Source organism: Arachis hypogaea, chromosome 2 (genome assembly GCF_003086295.3).
Source record: "Arachis hypogaea cultivar Tifrunner chromosome 2, arahy.Tifrunner.gnm2.J5K5, whole genome shotgun sequence".
Taxonomy (NCBI): domain Eukaryota; kingdom Viridiplantae; phylum Streptophyta; class Magnoliopsida; order Fabales; family Fabaceae; genus Arachis; species Arachis hypogaea.
Genome location: NC_092037.1, coordinates 93825550 through 93849895, shown reverse-complemented (window position 1 = coordinate 93849895; position 24346 = coordinate 93825550). Strand labels below are relative to the sequence as shown.

The 24346-nt window shown below is 28.8% G+C and overlaps 1 protein-coding gene across 1 annotated transcript; it reads right to left on the bottom strand.

The window, feature by feature from the left end:
- Positions 1–22340: 22340 nt before the first annotated feature.
- On the bottom strand, positions 22341–24346 carry LOC112751777 (cyclin-U2-1). The gene is made up of 2 exons (XM_025801032.3): positions 23533–24346; positions 22341–22921 (listed from the first exon to the last, which is right to left on the bottom strand). The coding sequence occupies exons 1-2, from the start codon at positions 23988–23990 to the stop codon at positions 22651–22653; spliced, it is 729 nt and encodes a 242-aa protein (XP_025656817.1). The 5' UTR covers positions 23991–24346; the 3' UTR covers positions 22341–22650.

Here is a 24346-nt window from a genome sequence, read left to right as displayed (position 1 = left end):
CAAACCAAGAACTTCACATTTGTCATTCTGAATTTTATCATCGTTAGAATGGATTTCAATTTATCCTATGTTGTTCCTTGAGTCCTCCCTTCCCATTCTTTCCTGCGGGCGTTACTTTCTTTTACTCCTTATGGTATTTGGTTTAATAATTACGAAAATTTTTATTATAGATATAATATATATTTGATGACATTTGTTAATAATTAATTATTAATGTCAATTAATTACGATATATATTCAAATTTTAGTTATGCTATGTGTAAAAAAAAGTTAACTATTAAATTAGTCACAGTATATAATACATATTAAAAAATAAAATACACATTAAAAATAAATTAAATAATATATTTACATACAAATAATTAATTTAATGGTTGATTTTTTTTGTGTGTTTATAATATTTTTTGTTCAAATTTTAAAATATCATTAATACCATTTTAAAATTTTATGTAACTAATATTATTATATATTATCAATATTGCTGAATTAATAACGATCATATATATATATATATATATTAATTTGATATACTATGATAGATTTATTTAACTTGTTTTCTAAAGATATATGTTAAGATGATAAATTAATTTTTTTAAATACAAAAAAATTTAAATTTTCAATATATTTATTTTTTATTTATTATGTAAAATATTTTATTTATAGTAATCTTATCACATACGCTTAGCACATACGTTAGCTAAATTCTAATGATTTGTAATAAAAATGATAATAAATGATTTTTATATATATAAATAGTATTATAAACATAGGTTGTCAAACCATCTTGAGTTAGTCGACTGATAATCAACTCATTAAATAAATGTTAAAAATTTAAATTTTATTTTATATATATAATCACTTATTATTCAATATATATCCTAAAATAGAATTTTAATCTGTATCAGATTATTTTGTGATCTACTAAACTTAGAGATAGTATGTAAAACTAAATTATATATACTTTTTTATCTTATTATTCAATCTCAGATCATTATTAATTATTAATTTATATCTTTTCAGTAATTATGAAAAAATTTATAAAAAATAACATATATTAAATAATTATTTAAAAAATAATCTACCTAATTAAATAAATTGAGTGAATCCTTTACTTATATACACAAAACAGAAACTTCTTACATGCATGTGCATTTTTATGTTTATGTAAATTGTGGAAACCAACCACGGTTTCAATTTAATACATAAACCGCGACTACCACGTGGAATGAAATGTATCATAAACCGTGGCAAGCTACCACGGTTTACTAAGAGAGGCAAATGCACATAAAACATGGTAAGCAGCAATGGTTTATGAAGGAGTTTGAGTAGGCATAAACCTTTGTTAGCTGCAACGGTTGATGAGAAGAGAAATTCTATATGTATGTGAATGAGATTCAAGCTGGTGAAGAGATTATTGTCACAGTAGAAATAACAACAATACCAACAGGAATAATTCTACTAACAATAACAATCTATAACAATATATAAAATGAATAGGAATGTTTGGTATCCAATTTCTATTTTTCCATCTCAATCTTATTGATAAATAGTGTTTAATATAATTGTCGTTTTAAAATTTGGTCAAAAATATAATTATTAATTAATTTTTTTCTTTGTACAGTTATTTTTTTATTCTATACATAACTTCTACTCATGTTGTCTTTTTTTCTATTCGATGGAATACATGTAATACTCTCTACTTATCTTTATTTTACTTAATTAAAAAAAATAATGATAAATATGTGTATGGATAATAGTAAAAAATAATAAAAATAAAAATAATTTTTTTTTAAAAAATAATAGAACAAAATATGATTTAACATATTAAATATAAAATTAAAAAAATTAGCAATTAAAATTATGTAAGAAAAATAATTCTTTAAATTTAAATTTTTATATCTGCTTCAAATTAAATAAGATTAAAAAAAATAAATTTATAAATATTTATAAATTTTAATCTTAATTGTTACATATAATAACAACATAATAATTTTAGTATCATACTTAAATTATCTTAAAATTTTATTATTCTATATATTAAAAAATAAATAACTTATAAAATTTTTATTTTTTTATTTATTAATAATTTATTATTTATTAAAATTTTTATTTTTTATCTCAAATTTATAAATTAAAAAATATAAAAATTAATTTCCTATAAATATTAGAAAAAAATAAAAAATAAAAAATTACAATTTTGTTTTGAAATTAAATGAAATTTTAAGAAAATCTTAATAATTTTATTAGTTAGAGATATAGAAGTTGACATATTAGATCTAGAAAAATATTAAGAATGATTACAAATAAGTGTTAAGAATAGGGAAGATATTCAACAATAATATAATATTTTTATATTTAATTGTATATGTTAATAGTAGTTAAAAAATAGTAGTGTCCATATAATATTACTCTTTAGATATAAAATATTTGATATTATTTTTTTATAATTGTTGGCAAATTTTATATTTGATTAACAAAAAATCTGAATATTTGATATCTTAAATTTTGTCTGAAAGCAATAAAATATGACTTAATAAGTAAGTCTGAAAAATAATAAGGATCTATTTTTTTTTTTGTGACTAAATAGAAAAGAGAGAAAAAAAAAAGAGACAAAACCAAATTAATTGGCTAGGGTCATATCTAAATCTATTAGATGTTGAAGCTCACTCCATGGTTGGCTCCAATTCGAGTGAATGTCCGCGACAGAAGCAGCTGCTTTAGCCATACAATCTGCAACACTATTTGCAGTCCTCTGAATTAAAAGAATAGAGACTCTCCAATTCCAATTCATAACCTCCTGAATATGCTTTGCCAAATCCCATTCCGGAATATCCTTACTAAGCATTCTTTGGTTTACCAAGAAAAGAGCTTCTAAACAGTCTGTTTCACAAATAACCTCACGAAATCCACTCTCCCAGGCAAGAAGTAAACCTCTCCAAATTGCATACAATTCAGCAAAAAGAACACTGCACACTTCGACTTTTCCAGTGCAACCTTTCAACCAACATCCATCAGGATTGCGAATAATACAACCAAAACCAGCATAGCCAGAAGGAGCAAACCAACTAGCATCACAATTCAATTTAACAAAATGAACTGGAGGTGGAACCCAATGCAAACAAAGTGAAGGAGGAGACAGAGATTGATGCATAGCAAAAATAGTGTGAAACTCCCTTACTGAACTACGAATCAAACTCACCACTTTACTAGCACTCCATGAATCATCTATATTAAATAAGTCGTGATTCCTGCTTCTCCAAATCCACCAGATGGTCGAAAAGAAAAGAAAAGCATCTCCACTCCTTGCACCTCTGTAGAGCCAATCATGTAAATTCGAGTTATCTGAATACAGGCCTAAAAGGGTCCAGACCTCCTTGGCACTAAGGCACTCCCGAAGACAATGAAGAATGGATTCAGAACTATTCTGACACCGATGACAGGTGCTAGATAAAGCTAAACCACGACCCAAACGAAACTCTGCCGTAGGAATAGCATTATGAAGACTGAGCCAAATCAAGAACTTATACTTCTCAGGAATATGCAGACGCTATACCCACAACCAATTATCATGCTCATTCCAGTCAAACTTTCTTTTGGCTAGCCAACTGTACCCACTCCTAGCTGAGTAGAGTCTAGAAGATGCCACACCCCACGACCAACCCGAACTCTCTCCAGCATTCAAATCCGGATTATAAGCATTCAAACGCTGTTTGACATCTTCTAGAATGATAGAGAAAATATCATGGAGATTCCATTGACCATCTTTCCAAACGTCTCTAATAGTTAAATCAGAGTCAGATATATGTACAAAAGGGACATCTTGAGCAATTGGGCCCTCAATACTCCAATTGTCAAACCAAAAAGATTGATCAAGTGACCCAACGCACCAAGAGAAGGCATCCTTAAGAGCACCAAAAGCCTTTGAGATACTCTTCCAAACATGAGAAGCATTGCAAGGGACAGGGCCATCTAAAACTCCCTCATTCCTCAGATACTTCGCCCTCAACAGAGCAACCCAAGGCTTGTCCTGACAATGAAAAAGTTGCCACACCAATTTACCAAGTAAAGATATATTAACACACGCAGGGTCTCTAACACCCAGGCCACAAAATTTTTTTGGAGTGATCACGGTCCTCCAATTAACAAGAGAAAGACCTCTACCATCAACTTGACCCTTCCAAAGGAACTGTCTCATCATAGAAGATAATTTATCGCAAACCCAATTTGGAAAAAAAGATACCTGCATATGATAGACAGGAATGGATGTTGCAACAGAATTGATCAGGCAAAGTCTCCCTGCTTTATTTAGAAGCCTTCCTTTCCAATTAGCTAATCTTCCCCTCACCTTTTCAATCAGCGAATGAAAAGAAGCCCTACTGGTATGGGAATGATTAAGGTTAACTCCAAGATATCTTCCTAAGTCCAAAGCAAAACGTATTGAAGAAACACTAGTAAAAATATCTCTTCTACGAGCAGTCACATTTTTAGAACAAAAAGCTTTAGACTTTTCAAGATTCACTTTCATGCCAGATGCCTTGCAAAAAATGTTAAGAGAATGCATGACCATTTGGACCTGACTTTTTGTAGCCTGGCAGAAGAGTAAGAGATCATCTGCAAACATCAAATGAGAAAATTTTGGACCACCCCTAGTGACAGAAACTGGTTTCCACACACCCTCGACCACCTTATGAGATATATAGCAGGCAAGTCTTTCCATACAAAGCACAAATAAGTAAGGAGACATTGGATCGCCCTGTCTAAGCCCCCTTCTAGGAGAAAAACTATCCAATCTATTCCCATTCCACATAATAGAAAGAGAGGATGCACGGACACAAGTCATAATCAAATTAACAGTGATGATAGGAAAACCAAAAGCAATGAGAGTACTCTCCAAAAACCTCCAATCCACCCTATCATAAGCTTTTTCAAGATCAATTTTAAAAGCAAGAGTACCTTTCTTGGATTTTGTGTGCTTCATGAAATTCAAAATTTCTTGGGCCACAATAATATTATCGGGAGCACCATGACCCGGAATAAAACCTCCTTGTAAAGGACTAACAATATCTGGAAGAAAAGGCCGAAGTCGGTTAGTCAATACTTTGGTGATAATTTTATAAACAACATTACACAAGCTAATAGGCCTGAAATCCTTCATAAAGGTAGGATTATCAATTTTAGGAATAAGCACAATCAGAGTTTCCAATAATAAGGATCTATATAATCAGAATTTTTTTTTCTTCTTTGATTTAGATATCTAGATGTATACCTATTATAAGGATCTATATAATAGGTATACATCTAGATATCTAAATCAAAGAAGAAAAAAAATTCCTTTAGCAAATTTTTAATAACTCAAAAGTTAACACAATGGTAGTTATGGATTAAAGTGATAAACAAAAATGAGAGTTGGAATAATGATTTACGTTCAAGGCCTCCTCTTCATAAATCGTGGGAAGCAACCACGGTTTATGCCTAAGTTTTTTTCTTCCTAATCCGTAGTAGGTAGCTACGGATTATGCCAAATCTCTTTCAACCATAAACCCTCCTAGCCTCCAACGATTTACGTTGAAACTAGAAACCGTGGTTAGCTCCCACGGTTTATATAAAAATGAAATTGCACATGCACGTAAGAAGTTTTTATTTTGTGTATATAGATAAATAATTTACATAATTTATTTAATTAGGTAAATTATCATATTTAAAAATGTCTATACAACAAATAACATATATATATAATAATTATTTAAAAATATATACAAATTAAACGAAAGAATTAAGAATGACTTTTAAAAAGTCTAACAAAATATCCCTAAAGGTTATGGGTAGTCATGAATAATTGTGAATATCTTAATCTTAAATAAAACGGTGGAATTGTCTTTTTTTTTGTGGTTAGTGATTTTTTATGGATGATGGTGGTTAGTGGTTAAAACTTCCCATTTTTTTTGGGTCCGGGAGAACTTTCCAAATTCAAATAATCACACAAGAGTGTTGCTGTTTTTTTTTTTACAATATTTTTTAATTCAGTATTGAATTCTATTTAAAAGTTTGTTACTGGTTAATAGCTTGTTATTTATACAAAGCAGAATTTAAACATTTGACACTTATTTAAACGAACCAATAAATTAATTACTAAATTAATCTAACTTGGTTTTTTTTTTTTTGTCGATCTACCCAACTTGGTTGAGTGATACTGTTTCTATGGAAGACTGACGCAAGTAAATATTTTTAAGCAAAAAGCGGAAGATTTTTTTTTTTTTTGGTTTTCCACGGTATCCCCCAGTCCGGCAGAGCTAACCACTAGACCAACCTAACTTGGTTAGCAAAAAGCGGAAGATGAAGTAACAATATGGAACATTATTTTGGGCCCAGCCCAATTTACAGTATAGCCAAGTAATTGCAACTCAAAAAAAAGAAACAATTTTCTTTTTCCTAGTTTAATATTTATCAAACATTAGTAAGTTACCCAAAAGGAGAAAACAAAAGATAGTCTAGTTTGGGTTAACAACTTAATTAAGTTCTTTTTAAAAAAATAATTTAAACAATAATAATTATATTAAAAGTAACTTATAAATAAAGTATTTTATATTTAAATTTTTAATTCTAAAAGTACTTATTTTATAAAAATATGCTAAAAATAGTAGTATTACGAGAGAAGTCATTTTTTTAAACTTTTCTATAAACTCTTAAATAACTTCTTAAAAAGCCGCAATTTAGTTTTGAAAATTGTATCAGACACTAATACTATTACTTTTTATAAGTGAAAAGTTTTTAAAGGGAGTAGTTTAGATAATAGTTGTTTGTGGATATTCTCTATTTTAATATTTTGGACCTCAATTTTATTTTTTAATGATAAAGATAATGAAAAAAATTCTATACTCACTTATTAAATTAGTGTATCTAAAATGAGCTCACTAATTATGTGTACATTGGATGCGCTATTTTTTATTAACCTTTAAATTTTATTGAATAAAAATAAAAAAATATTATAAAAAGAGAGTATTGATAGATTTTATAAATATAGAACATATTAATATATACATATATAAATATATTTTAAAATATAATATTTTAATATACAATATTTTAAAAATAATAAATGTAATATTTTTGTTTTAAAATAAATAAATATAAAATATATAATATATACAAAAATATTTTTTATTTATTAATATTAATTATTATATGATATTATTTTTAATTACAAAATATAAAACAATAAATTATTTTATATTACATGAAAATAATCAAATTTTTTTGTTAACAAAATTAAAAACATTGTCGCTGTGAATTTTGTTAAAAATATATTATTATTATTATTATATTTTTTTTATCCAAATATTTGTGCACTGTAATTTTGACTCTCGTTTTAGATTTTTTTTTTGGCAAATAATTAAAAATACACTCTCGTTTTAGACTCTCGTTTTATGCACTGTTATATGCACTAATATGAGTACTCACGGTTATATTTTTTATGTTACAGTTTAAAATATTATTTTAATATAATTTTTTAATATAATAAAAATTTTATTATATAATAATTAATTTTAATAAATAAAAAATATTTATATTTTTTGTGTTTATGTATTTTATATTTATTTATTTAAAAATAAAAAATATATTATTATTTAATATTATATATTAAAAAATATTTATTTATATATTAAAATATTTTATATTTATTAAAATCAATTATTATTTTTTTATATTAATTTTTAATTTTTATTTAATAAAATTTAATAATTTATATAAATATAACACATCTAATATATACAAAATTATTAAACTCATTTTAGACATTCTCTTAAATTACATTTACAACAAAAAAAATCTCTATATTTTTATTAACATGGTTTATTTTTCTCTCTGATCAATGCGTAACTTCATAATTATCCTTATATTTAATTCTATGGCTGTAGTAAGTAAATGAAACCGTCACCACCAAAAAAAATAATTGAAAGTATTATTAGTAAGATAATAAAAAAAATAAATTAAAAAATTAATTATAGACATTTACCTGCTAGATTCGTAAAATATTTTTTAACATCTGTAACTTCAATAAATTCTAATCATTATTTTTAATTTATGTCGTTATTCGAAACCATTTCTAGGCTCATCTAAAAATTTGTGAAAATTAAAGTTGATAAAGACGAAATAAATTAAATCATATACATTCGTCATTACATTATTAATTATATGCATAAGCTAATCAAGAAAACCGATCATGGTTACGCCAAATCAGACTGCAGCACTATATGATTACCGTATAATTAATCATTTGTAAACTTAAGATTCATGAACATGATATCCCTACGAGGATGTTAACAAAATTTATATGGATTATTTAACAATATAGCTTGAGTAGAAGAAACAGGCATATCGTTAATTAGGTGATTGCTGATGAACATGGCAGCAAGTTAAACAATCATGTCTTAGCTATATATAGCAAACTCGATTAATTAGTGACATGTATACATAAATTAGAGCGTCAATAATCCTATTATATTATATCATATTATATTATATATGTACACTCCTCGCATCTTCAGTATCTTCGCCAAAATATTAAAGAAACTAATTAATACCTTAATGACAAGACACACAAGGATATAACATAATCATTGCATATGATTAATATACATACAAGCCCCTTGATTAAGAAAAATAAATTAATTAAATGGCTAAAAAATTAATTTTTTCCTTATCTTGAACTTAATTCGGAACAATTTTTTCTCACCTTTAGATAAAGTGATTTGCCAATAAATTATAACTCAAATGACATAGTCTTTCTCTACTTAAAAGTCTTAGATTCGAGTTCCACCCGTTACAATTGATCAATAATTGTTGTTACAACGTGTGATAAATATGTGAGGAGTATGTATGTGTATTATGTAAAAAAAAAGACAAAGTGATTTAAACTTTTTCTTTTGAAATATCTTTTATTATTATATTTTATATCAGTAAAATTCACTCTAAACCTTTTTTTCACCCGTAATTTTCAATACTTACTTTATGTTATTGTAATTAAAAGAAAATAACATCATTAAATCAAATAAATTTGGATTTTTTAAATTTTAGATTTTTAATTTACAGAATAAAGTGAGATCTTTTATCGTTGAATATTTTCTGTCTCATATTTTTTCTTGGTTACACTTATGAAATAAACGATGATAAATTATACTTTACCTTCTAAAGTAATTCAAAATTTAGAAAATCCAAATCTAAACCAAATTGCTTCCATTTTTCATATATTCAATGATTGACATGAGAAGGAAGGTGGTACGACAGAACTAAAACTAACCTTATTCTTCAATTCGATTGTGTTTTATTCTATCTTCTCATAATTTGTCTTATTTACCAACTTTTGTCTAGTTTGTTGTATATATGTTTGCCCCTCATAGTCTTTTACACGCTTAGATAATTTAGGAGGATAGATAAGAGACATTAAATTTCGGTGGTTATGTGCACATACATTAATGTATATAGCTCAAAGATTATGGTATGGGAAACTACAAGCTAGAGGGTACGAACTGGCCACACATTATGGTTTAATTTGTTTGCGGTTCCATTATCACTTCATAAACATATAAATAATTAAGCATTAAAGTTTGACTATTATATAGGTTAGGTGAATTATGAACATGGCTTCTCTCTGGCCACACATTGAAGTATTGAACTATATATTGAAATGTTCAGCTGCCAAACCCAACAACACCATAGAGAGTTCAATTTCAGCAATTTACATTTTACTGATTTTAGCATAATTAAATAACACCACCATTTTTAATATGTGATTCATATATAGATAGGATTTCAGAGGAATTACAGTGCTATATAACCCGGTTTGAAACCAATTTTTATTTGCCTTTTTCAAATGAACATTGATGTGAATCAAGACCCACAAAAAAAAAAAACAAAAAACAAAAAACACTGATGTGAATATAATATAATAATGTAATAATATAAATTGGGATTTTCTAGTTTAACGTATAAAACTTTAATTTTCATCCCATTTTTCGGTGTACATGTCTTATATAATGCGTTAATGACTGCTTTCTGTTTCTTTACAATTTTGAAATTCTCTGTTTCTTTTATTTGGATAGTGTACGTCTTCCAAAAATTCGGCATGTATTTTAGGTACATCCATCTAAATCTTCACCAAATTTATCATCTATTATATACTATAGATATGGGATTTAAACACAGGAGCAAGGTATATTATTTAATTTTAATTCTTATATCTTTTAAACTAAGATTTACTTAAACATGAAAGTCTTTTGAGTAAATGCCTATTCTAATTCCTGATCATTTGGATTATGGACAAAGCACACTCCCTAAATTTGAAATTAACAAACTGACCTTCAATCTCTATTGGAAGTATCCATTACCCCTGCAACCGAAAGACAAAGGGTGGGTTGTTGACGTGTCAGTGACTAGTCCACGTGTATATTGTACGTCCAATTTCGAAACTTATCAACCCCTGCAGAGTAGTCAAAACAGTGTCATGTGATTTAGGGTGTGTTTCCACAAAAATCCTTGTTCTTCTCCTTCAAATTACAAGTTGCCCTAACAGGCTAACACATTAAAACTCTTTGTACGCATTCCCTCCAAAAACTCTCTGCAACGTTGACAACGTGTGACAGTAGGCTTGTGATCAGAGTGTCTGTTGATGATGATTACACGGCGAGGTAATTCTGCTGCAACGGTGAGTGATGGTTCCTCTTCTACTTGTTTTTTTCTTTTTTTTTTTAATTTTACAGTTATTCAAGGACGTAGTTCACTTGGGTTTCAAATAATAGCAGTTTATAGATGCATGATGTTAGTATTTGCATGTAATATATTGTGGTTCGTTGGTGAACAAATTTTTCACATGGAGCATTGGGGACTAGGGCAAATATAGAGTTGGTAGTGGGTTAAAATATGATCTTGATTTCTGTTTAATAGTTAGTGAAATGCGTACGTCTTTGATTGTAAAATGTGTTTGAAAACATCATGTGAGTTTTTTTATTGAAAAGATTTTACAAAATTGTTAATAAGCATTGTTAATGTGATGCAAATGTCTATTTTTGTTGTACCTGTGTTTCATCATGGTGGCCAATTTGTGAGAGATGTGAGTGGAGTACTAAGCTACATACGTGAGAAGGTGCATAAGTTTTCGCCCATGGATGTAGATTTTGTGAACAAGAAGGACTTAGAAGAATTGTTTAAAGGGTTGGGATATCTAGAGTACAAAACAGTGTATTGGTTGGATCCAACAGTTAGAGTGATGGAGTTTGAATTGCATATACTGAAAGGTGATAAGGAGATTAATGAGATGTGTGAGTGCACCTTGAATAATGAAGGTTGTTCTGAATTCTTTCTCTTTCTTAAGCATCCAGTTTCACAACCAATAGAAGAACCTAAACTTGTGCCTGTGACAAAATCTTCTTTCTTCTTCTTCTTCTTCTTCTTCATATGATAGCTACGAGAGTGTTGAGGACGAGGCATATCACTTGATTATGAGAGTGAGAGCAATGAGTCTGAATCTTCAAGGGAGAAGAAGAAAAAAAAAGTTTGTGTCACAAAAAAAATTGTCACTGAAAAACGTTGCAAAAAAAATCATCTAGAGGTATGTTGGAAAGAAGAGAACTAGACATGTCTTGAGTAGTAAAGCTGGAGTTGGGTCTGTGCCAAATTTTGGAGCCAGTGAAAGTGGAGTTGCTAGCGGGTTAGGTATAGGAGTTGGGCCTCATAATGCACAAAATGCTACCGAACTGGGTCAAGATGTAAGTGGGCTTGTAGGGGCTGATCCAATAGGCCCAACTAGTAGTAGTGAGTCTGAAGAGGACATCATGTATGACTATACATCTGAAGATATGCACACTCCTATTTCATCAGAGGATGAGAAGGGTTTAGTGGGTCTTGATTTCAATTAAGAGAATGACTATGGAGAGGTAAACTTTGAACTTGAAATGCAGTTTGCTACCATGAAAAGGTTTAAGATGGCTCTAAAGAATGTCTTTGTATGAGAAGACAGGGATTGTATGTATCTGAAGAATGAAAAAGAGAGTAAGGGCTAGATGTGCAAAGGCAACTTATCCCTGGTTGATTTATGTTGCCAGAAACTATGCAACCATGGCATACAAGGTGAAGACATTTCACAATGAACGCACATGTGGTAGGGATTACGGGAGTAACTTGGCTAATAGGAGTTAGGTTATAGATAAGTTGGTGAAGCGATTGGCAACTCAACCAAAATTTACTCTGAGGGAAGCATTAGAGTATCTGAAAGTTGATTACAATATGCAAGTACATCCAAATATGATCAGTAGAGCCATGAAGGTTTCAAAGGAGACTGTGGTGGGTAATGAAAAAACCTAGTTTGAAAAGCTTCGGGACTATTTAATGGAATTGCACTGGAGCAATTTAGGGAGCATTGCTGTCATGGATGTGAATCCACAACCACAAGGGCCACCGTTATTTGAGAGACTCTATGTTAGTTTAGATGCATGCAGAAAGGGTTTTAAATCTGGTTGTAGGCCCTTGATAGGCCTGGATGGATATCATCTTAAGGGATACTACGGGGGCCAACTTCTTTGTGCTGTTGCACAAGATGCCAACAACCATTCATTTGTCGTTGCCTATGTTGTAGCAAAAGCTGAGAATATTGCTAACTAGATATGGTTCCTATCTCGACTTGAGAAGGACTTGGGTGATAACAAGTCCCATGGCTGGAACTTCATGTCCGATCAACAAAATGTGTCATTTGTCTTTGTTGTTTTCATTCAAATTTAGCTATAGTATAATGTCCTTGTTTGTTCATTCAAATTTAGTTATAGTGCACATCACAGAAATTGTGTACTGTACATCTATAAAAATTTTCAGCAGAAATGGAAGGACAAATAATTGAAGGGTCTTGTGTTCCAATGTTCAAGAAGCATAACACACATGTAATTCAAAGAGAACATGGAGAAGTTTAAGAGTGTCAACAATGTAGCTTGGGCATATCTTAATGCAATTAAACCTATTGTATGGTGTAGGGCTTATTTCAGCCACTTTCCAAAGAATGACATCACCACCAATAATATGTGTGAATTACGGAACTCGATAATAGTTGCTATTAGAGAAAAGCCAATCCTAACCATGTGCGAGAAGATTAGATGTACAATTATGAAGAAGATGGCAAACCATAAAAGGATCTTAGGGAGGCACACTGGGAGACTAGCACCTGCATAACAAAAGAGATTTGACTATTTCATAAAGTTTAGAAGCTGCAAGTGGAATGCGCAGTGGTGTGGGAATGATGCCAAGGTCTTATTTGAGATCACAAGGGAAAAACACAAGCTAAGAGTAAACCTGCAACAACATGCACATGCAACATGTAGCAGCTCATAGGTGCTTACAAAGTTGAATTGTGTTATTATTTGTAGTAGCTATACCCCACTTAACTTGATTTTGATTTTGATTTTTTGTTGGTTGTTACTGATTACTAAGTTTAAATTGTATTAATATTATTTGTAGTAGATTAGTGTTGGTTGTTGCTGATTACTAAGTTTAAATTGTGTTAATATTATTTGCAGTAACTGTACCTCACTTAATTTAATTTTGATTTTGATTTTGATTTTTGTTGGTTGTTGCAAGTTACTAAGTTTAAATTTTGTTGATATTATGTGCAGTAGCTATATCTCACTTACTTTGATTTTGATTTTTATTGGTTGTTGCTGGTAATTATTCAATGCAGGGATCCCTTGTATGCATGCTGTTGCTGTCATATCAAGATTAAGAGTGAGAGATGCTGAAAACTTTGTGAGCCCCTTTCTAACAATGGATGCAATAAAGATGACTTACAATGAGTGTGTTAAGCCAGTCAAAAGTAAAGAATATTAGAAACTCACTAATGCTCTAAAGTCTGACCCTCTTAGAATTGTGAGACCAACTGGACGTCCTAAGAAACGCAAAACTGAAGCACCTCAATCACTCCCGCTAGTTAGTGGTCATAAGGTGAGAAGAATTTTTCAGCTCACTTGTAACAAATGCAGAGAGAAGGGACACTACTATAAAACGTGTAAGGGAGCACCAAGTAGACCAAACTGGCAGCCTAAGAAGAAAAAGACTAAATTTGTCACCAATGAGTTGGTAATGCACAATGGTACTGAGGCTCTCCCATTAGCTGTTGCAGACCTGAATGCTCAAGAACAGGTACATGTGTGTATCTGTTAACAACTATTTGGATTTATGAGTCCTATTATAAAAATTGTTTGATGTCGATTTGGACTGATTATAACTTAGTTAGGATTTATGTGTGCTAAATATTAATTGTTAGAAATTGATTTGGTCTAAACTAGAAATAGTTAGGCATTATAGTGTAAAACACAATTAAATATTTGTTGACCATTGTAATTCTGTAGTAGACTACAATCAGCATTGGGCCCAATAACCAGAGTGTGGAAGGGATTCAGGCTTCTATAAAGACATAGTGGTAAGGCTCTTTGCATTACGTGCATGAAATTTGTTAAGGTTGAGTAATTAGTTAACCTTAGTCATCAATTACAGAACAAGGCAAGAAAGAACAAGAAAAAAAATGCCAAAGAGATCCAATGTTGAGTCTAATAGGTTAATATCTCACAATAAGCTCTACAGACACAAGTGACACTATATATCTTTGTGTGTCACGAAAAAAAAAAGCTTATTTCACACCAAATTCATATGTCCGTAATTCTTATAGTGCATGCATTTTATTCTGATTGTTGTTTTCTTGTTTTGTTTGGCCAAAAGCCCATGAATGCACAAGTTAGTGAAAAGCTTCGAACACTTTCTCTTTAGCAGTAGTTCCAAACACCCTAAACCCAGTTGAAATATTTAATATTACAATACTATCAGTGCCAATTTCTATTTCAAACAAGGCCTGCACAATCCAAGTTTAGGCCCAAACAAAAGATTTTTGGGCCCCCTGCTCAAATTCCATGGGATGTTGCTAACAACCCTCCCGAAACAACCTCACAACCTAGTGAAAGAGCACTTAACTCACATGGGCCACCAACAAACAATCCTAAAACAATTTTAAGTGAGACTATGGCAGTAGATAGTATTATAACTATCTCAAGGATGTTTAAGTTTATTCCCATTCCTCTGTCCAAAAAAAAAAAGTTTATTTCAATTTTAGACACTTTTAAGGGAAAGAAGAATTAAGGATGTTGTTGGGCTCAAGATCTTAATTTGTCTTTGAGTTAATATGTTACATTTTGAAAGTTATTTGTCTTTTACATCGTATGTAATATTTTGGTTTATGCTTAATGGTTATTATTAGGATACAATCACAATGGTTTGGTTTACCATTGGCAAATACTCTATGTTTGGCTACAGACCAGATTGCCTTTCTTTTGGTGAAACTGAAACACACTTGCTGTGTTATTTTGATATTTCTATATAATTTTCAATCTTTAATGTCAAATGCAATTTCTTGTAATTATTGTTTTCTCATATATGCATTACAATGTAGTTAGTCAACAATAAATAACTACATTATCACAACTTTTAAACTAAACACAAGTCTTTCATTCATCAAAACTAAACTTAGTCATTGTAATTACAAAAGCCATTACTCATATATTTATTAATGCTGTAGTAATTTCAATTATAAATTATAATATAATATCTCAACCATACAAAGCACTAAAGAGGAAAGATCATGAAAATATCACTGTAATTCTAAGCAGCAATGTTAAAATAATTTTGCATTTACTATTGTTTGAAGCTGTGTTTAATGTCCTTCTTTGTCCCATCGACATCTGCAGCAATACTATTCTTTATTTCATAATCTTCATCTGTTATATCAGTTTATTGGAACTTGAAACATCTATAAAATCTTTGCCATCAAAATATGTCACATATTTGTCCAACCACGCCAACAAATTGTAGTGAGGAGCTTTTGTCTGAAAAAAAAAATTCCTTGAGAATGTGAAAAGAAAACAACTCACTTATTTCAGCAACATCGGCAACCAATTACCTTAAAATAGAAACACCTACAAAAAGCCTGCTTGGGGGTGTCCTTGGTAAAAGACTCAAACAATATGGCATACGTTCCACAATTACAAGTAGGTGCTGTGAATTTCTTCTTCTTTTCAGTGGTCGCTCTTCTAAAGCTCCCAGTAGAATCCATCATCGCACTTAGATTCTCGTTATGTCTTTGGTGTTCCATTTAAACTTTGCTTCGTGATGAAGACCCTATGTATTCACCAGCCATGAAATGAAGAACTCAATATGCCCACATGACTACAAAGAACAAAAACCCTAATAACTTAAATGTTGACATTTCTAAACCTGAACCACACAATGTCGTTTTGGCTACTCTGCAGGGGTTGATAAGTCCCGAAATTAGATGCACAATATACACGTGAATTAGTCACTAACATATCAACAATCCACTCTTTGTCTTCTGGTTCTAGGGGTCGCGATGGATATTTTCAATAGAAGTTGAGGACTAATTTGTTAATTTCAAATTCTGAGAGTACACTTTATCTATAATCCAAATGATTAGGAATCAAAATTAATATTTACTCAAGTCTTTTGTAAGTATTTCAAACCAATTCTACGATAATAATTATGTAAATATTTTTGTTTTTCTTATAAAAAGCTCACCTAAATAATCCTGGCAATTAATTTAAATACTAAAGCTAGTTTTGAATCTATTATTAAGAATTAGATTAAATGGAATTAATTTGATCAAAATTTATCTAAATATCAAATTACTAATTAAGAATCAAATTAAAATATTTATGTCGCAACCAATCTTATTACAAAAATATTATTTGTATATTAAATTAATTACTAAAATTAATAACTAATGTATTTATATATAAATATATATGTAATTCAATTTATTTTTAATATTTATTTATATTTTAATATATATTTTAGGATAACGCTAGGGAAACAATGAAATATGTGTACAATGGTTACAATGGATCCTTTAAAAGGCCCAATTTAGTTTAACAAAGTAAATTAACCATTACATAATTAAAGCACTAATATAAGCATGAAAAATATTAAAATAAAAGGTAGGAAACATATCAGCATGTAACTAAAAAAATATGCAGTGAGCTAGCTTTTAAACATACTATTACATGATTAAAACACTAGGCTAAACATTCCATGGTTAGCATGGTGCAAATATAACTAGCATTCACTTCAATACAGTAAACAACTTCACCCACTGTATCACCCTATGATTATGTATTTTAAATGCTTGCATGATCATAACCTAGAGATAATATACGCACACCCTCGTTTAAAAATGCATTAATATAAGCATACCAAAAAATTAAATTATGCTATCCCATCATCCTTATAAGCACGTAATTTCATAATAAAATGTTTAGCAAATAAAGATGCCATTTAACATGAAGAGAGCATACATTCATATAGAAAAACACGTACAAAAATATGCTTCCTGGATGTAATCATATAAGCATGCAATAATTTCATCTAATCCTCAGTGCATGTAATGATACCATTAAATATAAAACACCCATAAATTTATTTGCATCTCAACTGACTGATTACAATTGCATGTTTCAATAACAATACAATTAAAATACTCCTTTACATTGTGACTAAACCTAAAAACTAAACGCACGATAAACATCCATGACAGAATTTGATGATCCAAATTGCTCACCTTACTTGGCTCGTCAGAGGCTACACACTCTAGAGGTTCCACTATATCGACCTCCATTAATGAATTTCGGCTAGGTGATGTGCATAAAGGAGGATTTTCGCTTGAAACACGTCCTTCTTGCGATGCTGCCATTCTGAAGTCTTCAAAACCGGCTGCGCTGTGTGCGGAAGAGAGTGCGGCACTGGTTGGTTAGTCGTTGTTGGCGGTGCAATGTTCGATCGGAGCTGAAGGCTGAAGCCGATCAACAGGACGCAGACACGGATAATTGACTACTGTGGAAGGTGGAGATTAGCGCATGGAGCAGCGGTGTAATCCAGGAAGAGATGCCGTCAAGAAGATTCTAATTTAACCTAAATATTTGATTTCAAATTTCAAATTATTAATAATATGAAATTAATTAATAACCCATTATTTATTTTTAATTTCAATTACACCTCCATTATATGTGTTGTACAATAAATATATTGTTTTTTCATATTTTATTTATATTTTATATTAATGATTAATTTTAGTGGCCGATATTAATGTAAGCGTAGCATAGTGGATCCGGTCTTGTTGGCGCCACTACTCGCAATTGACTTAGTTTTCCTTATTAATTAGTCCATAAATTTCCTTCTAAAAGTACGTGCAAAAAGACAAACTAAATAAAGAAAGAAAGAAAAAAAAAAGGAAGGAGGAATCGTGGGTGAATGTCCTTTAAATCTTTAAATCTTTAATCACTTTTAAAAATAATGAAGATGCTCTGTCCTTCTTCCATGCATCGATGGAAGCTGTCTTCGGTTGGTAATGCATCATAATCCAATATAATTATAAAGTCATCCTACTATGCTAATTCAATTCCTACATATATAAAGAATATAGATAACCACCCATATATAGGGATAGATGGTCAACTTCAACAACAAAAGCTAAAGCTTTTCGATCTTTTTCTTTTTTTTTTTTCTTTCCTACTCTTTATACTTTAATTCTTTTTAATTTTGATTGGTATCTAAATCTTATGGTCAATAATCAGCTAATTCAATATGAAATTTGTGATCGTCATTCCTCTCATTATTTTTTTTCTAATGGAACTGATTTTTTTAATTAAATTTTAATAATCAAGTCAACAATATCTTTTTTATTTTCTTTTTTTTTATTGGCTGATTTTTTAATTTTCTTAGACCATATTTTATTAATACCGTTTTCAAGATTTAAAATCCAAACAAAAAAGTCAATATTAACCTGAGTGATAAGCAATTCGAATTAACCTAAGTAAGTTTCAAATTCGATTAGTGTATGTAAGTATTTCTGTTAAAAGACTCACCTAATATCAGGGGTCGAATTTCGCTTTGTGCATGCAGCAACTCATTGGCCAGCAGCAAATTCTTAAATGGAGCTCAATATCATGACAGATTAATCCTTAACCTACTGAATTAGGAGATACCGTAGAAAACAAAAAAAAAACTCACCTAATACAATTAAGTGTGTGATGTCAAGTGTATGTAACTATCTTTATTAGGAGACTCACCTACGATAACTAGATGTGCAATCTAGGTTGGATTTCGAATTAGTCGGAGCAAAGTTCTAAATATTGGATGAACAATTAAAAAAAATCTAGACCTAAAAAAATTTTAACAAAATCTTATCTCCCTAGGCTAACTCAATGTTAGTCCATATATAATTTTTCGTTTCTTTTAAAATATATAATTCTTTTTAAAACTTTTCTTTTTCTATTTTTTTAATTTTGATTTCTGAACTTTTGTTTGTCAATTACTGTTAATTAGAAATAGAAAGTTCATTAAAAGGATAATTGGAAAAAAGCAACAATAACAAGTTAACAACACCATCTTTAGGTAATGGATGGTGGCGCCTTGGCCATTATTGGCTACGCTCCTTCCAAACAATTAGCCCTTCATATGAAAAGAAACTGTTTTAAATATTTGTGTTAGTTTTTTAAATTAAAGTATTCAAAACTTTAGCAGAAAGTTTGAGAAAATTATTTTCCTCTATTTATACAATAAACCTTCAAGGTTGTGCTTATAATCTGTTAAAGAAAAATTCTAAGTGATTAATATTTTATTTTTATCTTACATTTCAATCAATGTTAACCAATATTTTTTCTTTTTCTAACAGCAAAATTAGTCTTCTAACATTTTTTTATTTAGTAAACGACTATGTTTGAGGCTTATCATTAAACCATTTTTTACTAAGAAAAGAATGCTGCATTTTTTATATAATTAAATAAATCTTAACTTTTTATGTGTTGTAATTTATATTAGTGGTTCAAATTTAAAAGGATAATCTACTAATTAGTTTGACCACTTTTTTAGTAAGATTATAAAAAAAAAACTCAATCTATTCATGAATGTTAAGGACTAATACTTTTAGTGTAAAAGTAAAAAGTTGACTAATGTTAATAATTCAAATATAAGGTGTAAATAAAAAATATTAATAATTTAATATTTCTCTTTGTTTATTACTTCCAACAAGAAGTCATTTTCAAAAAAAAAATTATATTCCCTATTCTTTTCGAAATGCATTATTATTTGTTTGAATTTCACTATTATAAATTTATTTTTCATCTAATTATTCGATTTGACCCATGCATATCATTTTCTACACTGTTTAAAACTCGAGGGAAATTCTTTTTTAAGTTTTCAGAATTTGAAACAACTCAAAGAAGGCTCAATTTGATTTAGATGCAGCATTGATTTAAATCATATTGATAATGACGTAAGTCACAACATAACATGACTAAGTCATTTAACTAAGGGCCCCTTCCTAAACACTATTCAATGAAAAGCATGCCCAAACTTATTGACATTCAAAAATTTTATTTTACGATTAATAACTTTTCATTTAATATAATATAACCAAACATTCAAAATTCGTATTAATATTTCCCATCATACAACATAATTACATAATTAATTAGTTTAATAAAAAATTAATTATTTTACATCTTTATAATCTAATTTTGACAACAGGTTGACACCCTCTATGATTGATTTAGGTCATGTGATTATATAAATGACGAATCCAAAAATTTTTAGCAGTGGGAATAAATATGTATGTAGTATATAAAAATAATAAAAAATCTTATAAATATATTATTAAAGCATATAAAAATAAATAACATAAAAATATTAAATATTAAATAATGTCTTATTTATTCATTATAAATATTGATATATTGATAAATAATAGTGATTATTAATTCACCTTTTTATAAATTAAATATATAATAATAATAAATAAAATTAATTAAGATGATAAACAGATTATTTTTTAATAAATAATAAAAGTGAAATATATTTTTTATGAATTATGTATGATAAATGAAATTTTAAAAAAATTATGTACTAAATCTCTTATATTCTCGTTATATATTTTATAGATTACTTAATAATTATTTAAGCATTTAATAAAAAGATTAAAATTAATTTAAATAATAATAATAATAAATTTTATTACCTAGATAAATAAAAATATAAAATGTGTTATTATTTTAATTAATTTTTAAATAATTTTTTAATTCAATTTATATTTGAGAATTAATTATCAAAATACATGTTTAATACAAATTTTTTTAATTTATTAATAAATATTAAAGTTGAGTAGAAAAAAAATTAAGGGGTATAAACTTTAGCTAAATAAATTTATTAATTAGATAATTTTACAATCATATTTTATTTTTTATTAGACTTTTAGATATAAATTAAAATTTAATTTTAATATACTCATAGTATAAAATATTTTATATAATTATCTAATTATGTTTATTCTTTTAGATGATCATTTACAGAATGTAATTAATATAAAGATAGTTATTTTTTATGATACGGTGTTACGTAATTAAATATACATATAAAATTAATTTATACTAATATTATATTAAAAGTTAATTTTAAAAATTTTAAAAAATATAAAATAAATATTATATATATATATGTTTACATTTTTTCAAAATGCTAGTAGAGGCACTTGCCCCCACAAGCTGCCACATAAATGATAAATCCGTCCCTGTATCATACAGACCAATAATCTCATGATAACAGTGTTAATTACCCACTTATTATTGCGCCATCTAAGGAATCTATTGTGTTGATAAAGTGCTCTAAGGGCCATAAAACGCACTATAACTTAAGTGGTTTTTTTTTCACCATATTTTTTTATTTCATAAACTAAAGATTAATTTATTGTAGATTAAATTTTTTTAAAAAAATTATTATTAATTAATAAATTATTACATATACAAAATAAAAATTAAATTCTCTTGATATTTATTTCAACAAATAAGTAAAATAAGCACTCAATTCATTAAAGTTGGTTATATTACAACTGAGTTGATTTGCTTAAAGTTTAAGGAAGTTGAATTTGTTAGATTACACTATAATGCCTCTATTTCTGAATCAATTTTCTCCAAATATGATTACTAGTTACTACTTACTAGGTACTACTGTGATTGGAAAAACATCAAAGTATGTTGCCCCAAATTCTAAGCTATGAAAAAATTTCCTTGATCACTCACTATCCTAAGAGTCTCTCTGGAAGATATTTACAAACAGGGGATACTGATTAGTGAAACAATTTTTGCAATATGGGTTGGAATATTCATTCCCTATGGGAAGAAAATATATTAACATATTTATGAAATTTTAAATTAGGCTAAATTAAATTTTATTAATAAAATTTAAATGCCATAGTATTTATTAAAGAATCACAAAGTTTTTCCGTGGAATTAAAAATCCATTGTTTCCTTGTGATGAAACAACACAAATTTATACATCACTCTCACTTAGCCTCACCTATCATCTATTGCCCTTAAATCTCAATCCCCTAACAAACATTATAGATTTACACTCATAATCATAATCTCTCTCTCTGTACACATTAACCACCTTTTCTTTATTTGAAGGTGAAAAAGAAACCTTAACAAAAATATCATTAATCCCCCTCCTCCCCTTCCCTAACTAAAAATAACAAAATAAACCATGTTAATTATAATTAATTAATTTCTACAACATAACACGTGCAATTTGAGTGTAGCCCCTTTCATCATCTGTATGCTGACTTGCTTTGATTTGTTCAGCACATCTCAGTGTTCTTTCGATGTGGTACCCTCCTCCAATGCTAACTTCTCTCTCTAAATGGCAACAATAGCTCTCAAACACACTCACATTCACATGCAATTTGAACCCCATCAAGAACAAGAACTCTACCTCCAATTTATTCAATTCATTTGTTGTCAATCCACCCACTCTTGCAAAATATGAATTCCTATAGTTCCTGTTCAAAATCAACAATAAATTTAGTTAATTAATTAATTAATAATCATACTAATTGGGAAGCAGGAAAAGGAAAAATTTTACACATTATGTATTTGTCATACATCATATTCATTAACAACAACATTCCCCAAAAAAACTTGGCCACCTAATTAAACTGTCCATTTCCTTAGTAGTTAAACAAGTATTGTCAATGATTGAGACTGGAAATAAAACAAACTTCTTGTCTCAAATCACAAATCCTTTACCAAATAATTAATTATTATCACTATCATTAATAAAAAAAAATTAAATTTAAAAAATATCATCCAACACTACTTTTCAACAAATAGATTATCGTATTGCCTCAAATTAAATTTGATTTTTTTCTACTCTTTAATAAAAATAAATTGAATTAAAAAAAATTGATAAATAAAACATAGGACGATTTTCAAGTATACTTAAAATATCAGTATTTCAATAGCTTTAAGGTTGATCTCAAGTACAAAAAATATTTATAATATATATTAATTAAAATCAACTATTAAAATTACTAAAATACTAGTATTTCAAGAACATTTGAAATTTTTTCTTAAACATTCAGTGGGAGAAAAAGAAGATGAAAGTACTTACATGTCCTCCACATACTTGGAAGCCATCATGATAGTCGTTATGAGGAGCCTATGAACATTCCTTGCATTGATCCTAAAGCTAGGGTTGTTCTGACAAAATCTATCAATATAAACATATGCAACAACATAAACAGAGGGTCCTGCCCTTGTGTACCTAAAGATCCTCTCCAAATAGGATTGGATTGTCATGTCAGGGATCTCTCTGCAATCAAATATGTTTGTGTTCTTCGATTTCGACGACAAAATAAAAGTCGAAGAAGAAGGAGGAGACGCATAAGAAGAAGAACTGCCATAGTTCTTCACAATTCTTTGTGTCCTTGCCATGCTTCTCTCAATGAGTGAAGCAAGAACATTGATCACTAATGGGGTGTTGGAATCTTCTTGGTATGAATAAGAGTACAAGTCATAGCGCAATTTCCTTGGTGAAATTATCAAAGAAGAAGAAGAAGAATAAGCCATTGAGAGAAAGAAGGAAGAAATTAAATAAAAGAGATGTTCCTTTTTTTTTTCTTGTAGAAGAAGAAGAAGAATTTGAAAGGGATTGGTGTAAAGCTTGTTGTTTGTGTTGTTAAGAAATAAGGACTAATAATAAGTAATAATGTGAATGAGAAGGTTTAAGAATTGGGGTTTTATATACTAAAGAGAGTGATGAAGAAAGAACTTTGGGGATTGGGATTTGGAGAGAGTGAATAAAGAAATGGAAAAAATTAAAAATTAATAGCAATTTGGTTTATGTGACTTTTGGAATTTTTTGGATGGTGGGTGGAAGCTTGATAAGTAAAAAAATAAAAAATAAAATAAAATATATAAAGAAT

Excerpts from the sequence above, each read along its gene's own strand:
- LOC112751777 (XM_025801032.3), bottom strand. The coding sequence starts at position 23,990 with ATGGCTTATTCTTCTTCTTCTTCTTTGATAATTTCACCAAGGAAATTG. Across the intron at positions 22,922-23,532 it reads TCCAAGTATGTGGAGGACAT|GAACTATAGGAATTCATATT; the intron begins GTAAGTACTTTC and ends GATTTTGAACAG.